Here is a 9,597-nt window from a genome sequence, read left to right as displayed (position 1 = left end):
ATTCCGCCTCTGGTAGTATCTCTGCGCTGAAGTCAGCCACGAAGTCGGCAAGTACTTGCGACTTGATGGCGCTCCTTGGGTGATATGAGATATCGTGCTCACTGAGCTCTATGGCCCATCGGGCGAGTCTGCCTGATAACTCAGGGTTTGTGTAGGATACTTCTCGAGGGGAAGGTCGTCACTACCGTTTATGGGGTGGCATTGGAAATAGGGTCGGAGCTTCCGTGAAGCTACGACCAATGCCAAAGCTAATTTTTCAAGATGTGGATACCGTGTTTCGGCGTTCACTAAGGTTTTGCTAATATAGTAAATAGGAGATTGTGTACCTTCACTTTCGCGGACTAGGACTGCGCTGACGACAACCTCGGACACGGCCAAATACACCAGCAGTGGTTCACCTGGGTCTGCTTTGGCTAGCAATGGCGGTGAAGACAGGTACGCCTTTAATTTCTTTAGGGCCTCGATGCATTCCTCGTTCCATTGTAACCCATTGTCCTTTCGTAGCACACTGAAAAACTTGTGGCATCTGTCGGAGGACCGTGAGATGAACCTAGACAAGGCGGCTATTCGCCCGGTCAGTTTTTGCACCTGCTTTTTGCTGTTCAGTATCTCTGGTATTGCGTCTATCGCCTTGATTTGATCTGGATTGACTTCGATACCTCGTTGTGATATGAGAAACCCTAAGAATTTTCCTGATGCCACGCCGAAGGCGCATTTCTCGGGGTTCAGTTTCATCCCGTATTTTCTCAATATTTCGAAGGCTTCTTTCAGATGGTCGAGGTGGTCCTCTTTTCTTGTCGACTTTACCAGCATGTCGTCGATGTAGACTTCCATAGTCTTACCGAGCTGCTCTTTGAACATTTTGGTTACTAGTCTCTGGTATGTAGCCCCCGCAATTTTGAGCCCGAAGGGCATTACTTTGTAGCAGTAAGTCCCTTGGTGGGTGATGAAAGTTGTCTTCTCTTGGTCCTCCTCGGCCATCATAATTTGATTGTAGCCGGAGTAGGCGTCTAGGAAGCTCAGTAGTTCATGTCCTGCAGTGGCGTCGATCAGTTGGTCGATATGGGGTAGTGGGAATGAATCTTTTGGGCATGCCTTGTTCAGATCGGTGAAATCTACGCACATTCTCCACTTCCCGTTCTTCTTTTTTACCATGACAACGTTGGCGACCCACTCGGGGTACTTTGATTCCCTGATGGAGCCGTTGGCCAGTAGCTCGTCTACTTCTTTACCGACCGCTTCATTGATAGGGGCGTTGAATTTTCTCCTCATCTGTCGCACGGGCGGATGTAATGGATCAACATTCAGCTTGTGGGTGGCGATGTCTCGCGAGATTCCCGGCATATCTGAATGGGAAAAGGCGAACAAATCTGCATGGTTAGTTAAGAATTCACAATACTTACTTGGGTTGGCGAGACTTTGCCCGATATAGGCTTTCTTCGTAGGATCGATTTTGTCCAATTGGACTGGGTCGAGGTCTTCGACCGTTGCTTTACAGGCTTCCACGATGTCGGGGTCTTTGATCACGTCCGTTATCGGGTTGACCTTAGTTCCCGACACGGCTAATTGCTATGCCTCCGCGCTCGCCCCCTTTAGCTGTTGGGTGTGGGCGCAGTCTTGGGCTATTTTGTAGCATTCTTGTGCGGTGCGTGGCTCGCCTTGAATACTGAATACTCCCCATGGGGTAGGAAATTTGATCACTTGGTAGTGGCTTGAAGGGACCGCTCGCATGGCGTGTATCCATGGGCGTCCTATGATGACGTTGTACGCCGTTTCTTGGTTCATCACGTGGAAAGTTGTTTCCAGCGTGACTCCTCCTGCTAAGACGGGCAGTGCTATTTCTCCGGACGTCCGTTCCACTGCATTGTTAAAACCGGTTAGTGTTATGCAGCGTGGTATTACCTTATCCTCGAGTCCCATTTGTTTGAGGACCCTTGGGTGGATAATACAGGCGCCGCTTCCGTCATCGATCATGACTCTTTTAACATCTGTATCAGCGATACGTAAAGTGATAACTAAAGCATCATAATGAGGGAAAGACAAACCGTCGGCATCAGACTTATCGAAGGTGATACTATCTTCGAAGTCCTCATACTGTTCATAGGCGATGGTCCGCTTTAGTCTGTGTGTGGTGGCGAGTTTGACGTGATTGATCGCTGCCTCGTCGCCGCCTCCGACGATCATGTTTATCGTGTGAGCTGGGGAAGGCGGCTTCGGCGGCCCGTGGGGCTGTTCCCGTCCGCGTGCAAAGTTTATTTTTCCTTTGTCACTGAGTAGCTCCCTTAGGTATCCCTGGTTCAGCATCCTGACCACTTCTTGCCGTAGGCCGATGCAGTCTTCGGTTTTGTGTCCTCGTTCCTGATGGAACTCACACAGGGCGTTTGATTTCCTTGTGGCAGGGTCTGATTTCATCTTTTGCAGCCAGTGCACCTTGGTGCCTAGCTTCTCCAGTGCGTACACTATCTCTGAAGGAGACACACAAAAGTTATGGGCGGTTAATAAAGGGGGCGTACCTCTTTCGTTTCGCAGTGGGGCGACGTGTCGCTGTAGTGCGTCTGTATGCCTTGGTGGCGGATGGGAGGATCTGGTGTACGGCTGGTGTCGATCTCTGTTGGAACGAGGGAGTTGTTCTCGTCGTCCTTCGTTCCGTCGATCTCTCCTTGTTTCCGAGTGTATCGCTGTTAACCGTTGGGTCGGCCCATTTAGATCATCCTCGTCCGCTCGTACCTCGGCGCAGTAAGCGTTGTGGATTTCTTCCCATGTGGTAGGGGGATATTTCATGAGGCGACTCAGCAGTTTCTTGGTTGCCCTCGAACCATTTCTGCTTAGCCCGTTCTGGAAAACGGCGACTGCCATACCTTCCGATACGTTTGGTAGGCTCATCCTTACCCTGTTAAACCTTGCCAGGAAGTCCCTGAGTCCCTCTCCTGCGTTTTGCCTGATGGCGAAGATGTCGTTGACCCTGGCTTCTGCTTTCTTCGCGCCTGCATGGGCTGTGACGAATTTATCTGCCATTTCCTCGAACGTTGATATTGCTTTAGCCGGTAGCTGAGAGTACCATGTTAAGGCCCCTCCTGTCAACGTCTCGCCAAACTTCTTCAGTAGTACCGACGGTACCTGTTCTTTTGATAGGTCGTTGCCTTTCACAGCAGTGACGTAGTGGATCAGATGATCCTCGGGATCGGTGGTTCCGTCATATACCCTCAAGTATGGTGGCATTTTGAAGGTTTTTGGGGTGGAGTGAGGAGCAGCTTCTTCGGTGTATGGTTGTTCGACGAACCTTCCTACGTCGCGTTTTGGTAGCAACTTGGGAGCACCGGGGATCTTGTCGACCCTCTCCTGATGTTCCTTCATCTGACCGCGGAGCGCCTCATTTTCATTTTCTATTTCTTCCATCTTCTTTAAGATGGTTGTTAGCGTGCCATCGTTGGTTTGTGTCTCGATGGGTCTGTTATTTACCAGTGTAATTTCTGGTTCACCCACTGCCGCAATGGTACCTACCGTTGGTGTACATTCGACGTTATTTTGCGGTGGCCTTTCAACCAAGCCACTTAGAGCGCTTGTTAGCCATCTTTCCAGTAGCTCTTTGACCGCTGAGGGTGCTTCCGTGGCTGTAGATGTGGAAGCTCCTTTGTGTAAGATCGTCAGACCTTCGGATGGGGAAGGTGAGATCTCCGCACCTGGTGTGATGCTTGGGGTTTCATTCAGGATGCCATCGTCACAGGCCTCGTTGAGAGGGCCTAGGAAATTGGTAGTGACACCCAATATGGCTTTCGATCTTGTGTTGTTTTCGGCCATTTCCTGTTTTTGAGTGGTGTAGAGAGTGGTGGTTGGTTGATCTCTAGGTGGATACTATGGTTTTGATTCTCGAAATCCCCACAGACGGCGCCAAATTGTTTGGCTCAAAAGTTAACGATGTACTTTGTAAGCAATAAAACAATCAAAATATAGAGAAGGGGTAAATCGTAATCAAATATAATAAACCTAGAGATGCAAAGATGATAATATTGTTGTAGATCTAGTGTTGCAAAGATGATAATGTATGTTCATAAGATATTTTCGTCAGAAGTAGAGGTATAGAGAGAGAAAGACAGAAAAGGAGAGAGTTGTATTAGATCAGCTGCCTCCTTTACAATGTGGAGGTCCCCTTTATATAATAGGAGACCTTCCTCGAACGAATCAAAAAGTTACAGAGATAGGTAACGTCTCTCTAGTATAGACGCTGAGTTCTAAACGACGTCGCGTAGAGATATTGAGGGTCAAATTTGACCCTATACATGTTCCTTAAGTTTAGTCTGTATGACATTTCAAGGATATATATAAAATTAGAAGCTCATATAAGCAATCAATGGAAAAACTGTATAATTCGATCTTATATAAATTTCCTAATGTATTGAGAATATATACACAATCGGATCTTAAGGTTTTGGCCGACCGGATTACACCAAAAAACAGTTCCGTTCCAACCTCCACCCAGTCACTCGATCCGCCGCCATGCTTCGCCGCCTTGTTACCTGCTGACGTCACTTCATCTTTACTGAGGTCAGCATTCCACAGGCTCATCCGTTCTAAACATATTAGAAAGCCGGCTCGGTCGACGCTGAAAACCGAAACGGCGGCGCTGTTGATGTGAAGAAGGACGAATCAAAGCAGCCAAAGCTCGTTTCACCAACTCGCCTTCAACAGTACCAATTCGTACAAGTGAATTTGTCATCGCCGACCGCCTCATATTCAACCGATTCGGATTCGAATTATAAGACGACGATACTGTTTGAGTACCACTACTACTTCTGCTCCTTCGAACATCCATTTTCTTATGCATACTACAACGGAATGAACCTGGATGTGTCGTCGGCGAGCACATACACGCCGCCTTCTTCTGAGGTAGAGATTTGTACTGCCGGTTCCTAATACTCTCCCGGTTCATAACAGAAATAGACCGGTTCGGTGACATCTCACGGTCCAGAGAGAACTGTATGGATGAAGCAGAAGACGACGACGTCCTAGAGGTGGACGAATAAAATCTTCCGGCAGGCGAAAGTGAACGTAACACCGGTCCGGTTGAGCGCCGAGCAGAAACCGCCATTTTTTGCTGTTTTACCGTTATAGAGAGAGAGAGAATAAGAAGAATATTTCTTATCTCCTGAATTTAGCCGTGTTTGGCTTTTTGATTTGGCAAACGGAAGTTCCAGTCGAGGTATGTATTTATAGCAGTCCTCGGAACTATTACTATTATTATTATTATTATTATTATTATTATTATTATTAGTATTAGTATTTTGGAAAAAGATTTTGTTTTTGCTGGGCCTATATTAGCTTTAATTGCATGGCTGACCCTCTAGTTTTTTTAGAATTCTATTTCGGTCTATATGTGTGTTAATATCGTGTTAACACATTAACTTGACGGTTAAGAAATCTCAAACCTTATGCACATTAATTTATTTTTAATTCTATATCTTATCATATAACATTTCCAAGATATTTCTTTTAAAAGAAATTTTGAAAAATGAAGTTTCCATATGTGCAAATTTTTGGTTCTTTTTGCCTACTTTTAATATTGATGCTTACGCTTTTTAACGATTTAACAAGAATAAGATGAAAATTGAAGTTCATTTTAAAAGTAAACAAACTTCTAAATGACATTTCGAGAGAAATAATTACAAGCTAGAAAAGGCTAATTAAATTTCTAAAATAAAATTCACTTGTAGATATTAATCTCACTATGTTCTCTTCTCAACAAAATTTGTAACACGTGATTACATGAAAGTAACTACAAAATACTTCATATATACACGGAGGAAAGGGAAAATGGCCTTTGCATAATAATCTTGTTGGATAATATTTAAATCTACTACTGTTGTACTGAAATAGTGTTTACCCTTAAAATCGGATAATAGTTAAACTTATAAGTGGTTTTAAAGATATGTGATTTCACTTGGCACAAACTGATAAATATAAGAATTAATGCTAGAGATTAACAGTAAAATAAAGCAAACCAATGTGATGAACAACCGTGGCCCTCGAGCTTAGACCGCCCTCGAACCTCGCCCGATCACAAATATCTCGGCTTTCTGTTATTCGACGTAGTAGGCCTCCTTCGATCTTGCTCGATCTCTTTCTCGCTTCGGTCTCGATCACGGCTGGCCTCGATCTTGATCGGCCATTGATCCACGAGCTTACCAATCCATTCTCCGTACCAGGTTCCGATATAATTGGGGTCGGGCCTTGATCTTCCGTCCCAATTTCGGTTAGTTGTACAAAATTAGGCAAGCCCGATTTTGACTGTATACAAATAGTCCCCTCGTTTCTTGGAGTGCAATGACAAGAAACGAATTGAGTCTTCAAATTTACCCTCATTTTATCATGACGTAAGCATCGTGACGTAAGCGGCGGAGGTGACCGAAACGTCCCGTCGGTTTACTTCCCAGGCATTTAAGGCGCGTTAGTTGTCGGTCGGCACTACAAGTATTGAGCCGTCGTCTTCAACCTATAAATGCATCTTTCTTCATCTTTCAAACTTTACTTGCAAATCCCGTTCACTCTAATCTTCTAAAATCTTTGTCTTCTTCAGAGCTCTATATCTTCAGATCTCTGACTTTTCTCGCTTGTTTTATCATAAAACACCCAACGTCTTCCCCCGTTTCATCCTTCTCTACCTATAGGGATGGATAAAACTTCAAAAATCGTTCCGCACAAGGAAACAACTTCTTCATCAAAGTCCATCGGCGCCGCAGCCGTAGGGGAACATCCCCTCGCGGACTTCGTTTCGACGAGGTGTGCCACTGCTGCTGATTTCAAGGTGGAGAATACACCCTCGACACCGGGTCGATGTGAACCAATATCGAAGTACATGTGTACGATTACAAAAAGTCTCCTCGAGAAGGTGAAAGAGGAGTGCAACTGGGTAGGCAAGGATGTAGTAGTGCCTAGCCACGGGGAGTCCATCACAACTCACGTGGAGGGGTATCTGAGCGTCTACATCTACCCCTTCACGATAGGTGCCTTAGACTCTATCATCATTGCCTTTTGCAAGAGGAGCGATGTCACCCTAGGCCAAATCCATCCATCATTTCGAAGGATCGTGACCCTCCTCCGATTCTTTGTAAGCAAGATCGAGGGGCATCTTTTACCCTCGATCACCTCATGCGCCTCTACAGCCTCCGGCTTTATCGTGGAGGCATTATCAAGCTTTATCGCTGAGCCACCAAACCCCTGTTCTCGAGCATAGATGAGACCCGAGACCGAGGTTGGATGGGCAGATTTGTCCGAATAAAGACTTCGGATCTAATCCCTGCCGAAGATATGTCGTTCCTTGAAAAGTGGAACATGAAATGTAAGTACCGCTTTGCCTTGGAATATTTATTTTGTCGTTTTACTTCCTGTCTTCCCCTCATCTAAGTTTTTTGTGTTGCAGCTATAGTTGTTGTGCCGGAAGTGATCCCCGACCTGAGGCAACGGGTCGAGGGATTGGTGTCACAGAAAACTTATTCCGAGCGTGCTTGGATGGAGTTAATCAAAGGGTCAATAGGGAAGCCTGTAACCATTGTAATCTTTTTTCCTTAGAAAGGTTTTCATTTGGGCTTTATTATTGTACTTACTCAACTTTTCCATTTTGTAGGTCTCGGGAAGGATGTGCCGATGAGGCCCCTTTCTGCTAAAGAAGAGGCATTGCTTTCCCCATCTGCCCCGAAGCAGGGCAAAGAGAAGAAAAGAAAGGAGGCTCCGAGTTCTCTAGGTCCGGAGAATAAAAGGCCGGCCAGGAGGCCCCGTAAGCCTAAGGGGAATGTCATCCATGTATCTCTAGAGTCCGTCCAACAGATAATGGATGAGACCGAAGATGAAGACGAAAACGTAGAAAACTCTGGGTTGGTGACTGGTGTGCGAGCTGGTACCGAGGTTCAAAGAACCATTGGACAGGCAGGAGCCGAAGCCGTTTTGCCCCAACCTGATGAGCCCGAGCAGGAAAGAGTCGAAGGTGCCTCACCTCGAATTGGGCAACTACTGAGGAAACAATCAGGGCCGGTGTAGAAACCATGCCCGATGCTTCCCGTAACGAAGACGGAGCCCTAAAGGATTCACCTGGGGCAATGTAGATTGGAGATTTCTCCTCATTGCCTTTGTTCTCTGATACGACAATCAAGGACGCTTAAGTGATGGAGGCTCACCAGGGCGAAGAGGCCCATGAAGCAAAAGATCTTTTCGGTGGCTATTTTGCTGAAGTGGAAGATGTCACCGGTCTGGGTCACTTGGACGTACCGAGGAAGAGCTCGAATGAGGCTTCCTCAAGCTATAAACTGACCAACCAATTTTCGGCCCTCGGCGTTGATCTCGAGCGTAAGCGGCCACTTATCATCTCGATCCCGGAGGATGTTCAAGTTTTCTTTTCCCCCGTAGGGGTGGCTAGCTATCTTCGATGCTTGGTCACTGAAGAGGACCAAGCCAAAATGGATACAGTGGAAGTCTTGTTCAACGAGGCCCATCATGCTCTGAATCAGGTAAGTTCAAGGGCCATTATCTGTTTATGACTTTGAATTGTAGATATCTCTAACATTTTCTTTCTTTCTCGTAGGCTTTAGTGGTGCATCATGAGGTTGTTCTTCGAATCCGAGAGGAACGAAAGGCCGATGTCCAGGGCCTCACTGAGAAATGCAATACTTACAAACTTCTTAGTGAGAAGCTTCAGGTAGACCTGGTGGAGGCTCGAGATGAGCATGCTGCGATGGCTGAGCAGGTATTCCGAGTTCTTCATGATAGTGAGGACGAGTCGGAGATAACAACTAACAATCCCATTCCGCAGGTTCGACAGAGGCTCGAACAAATCAAGGGCCTCCAACGGCAAATAGATAAAGTGCGAGCCGAAGCCGAAGAGTTCAAGGGATGTATGGACATTTTGGCTTCACAAAAGGAAACCATTCAAGCAGAGCTGGATTTAGCCAAGTCACAGCTTCGATATGTAAGTGAGAATGCCTCGGTCTAAGCGAAGAAGGTCAAGGAGCTCGAGTCCAATTTAGCAGTTTGGCCAAAGAGCTTGAGGCTGCCAGATTTGAAGTGGCCGCAGCCAATACTAAGGCCCAGGCTACTGCGGCCCAATACAAAGTCAATGCCGAAGCCACCCTCGAGCATGCCAAGGGCATAGCGGATCATTCGAAGTGGCAGGCTCTCGAGGGGGCCCTTGCTAAAAGTTTCGATATATCTGTTGAACTCGAGATTGCCTAGGCTGAGGAAGCAAAGGCTCGGAAGCTAGCATTTCCCGACAAGGATTCCGAGAATGTGAGCGGATCTGATGGAGAAGACACCGAGGGCGAAAAAGCTTCCTCCGATAAGGACCGTGATGCTTAGGCCTAGTAATTTTCGCTTTTGCTTTAGGGCCGATTGGCCTTTGTAAAGAATTTTTTCATTAGGCCATGTGGCCCTTGTAAAAAAACACTTTGATATATAAATTTTTTTTCTTTCCATGGCTCCTGAATCCGTTTTCCTTTAGTTATTTTATGCAAGTGTCAAAGTATCTTTAATACAAAGTTATATAGTTGAATTCAACGGTCCCAGATCAGACATTCGAACTTAACCTGAGGCAGTTTCTGATAGACCGGAGTGAGA

At 46.2% G+C, this 9,597-nt stretch overlaps 1 protein-coding gene across 1 annotated transcript; it reads right to left on the bottom strand.

Annotated features, from left to right (window-relative positions):
* LOC109228148 lies at window positions 4,346–5,175 on the bottom strand. Its single transcript, XM_019393326.1, has one exon. The coding sequence runs from the start codon at window positions 5,084–5,086 to the stop codon at window positions 4,544–4,546; it is 543 nt and encodes a 180-aa protein (XP_019248871.1). The 5' UTR covers window positions 5,087–5,175; the 3' UTR covers window positions 4,346–4,543.

Source organism: Nicotiana attenuata, chromosome 6 (genome assembly GCF_001879085.1).
Source record: "Nicotiana attenuata strain UT chromosome 6, NIATTr2, whole genome shotgun sequence".
NCBI lineage: Eukaryota > Viridiplantae > Streptophyta > Magnoliopsida > Solanales > Solanaceae > Nicotiana > Nicotiana attenuata.
Note: the sequence above shows the minus strand (reverse complement) of the source record. Positions and strands in the feature narration are given on the sequence as shown.

Coding starts and splice junctions, on each gene's coding strand:
- LOC109228148 (XM_019393326.1), bottom strand. CDS start 5,086: ATGGCGGTTTCTGCTCGGCGCTCAACCGGACCGGTGTTACGTTCACTT.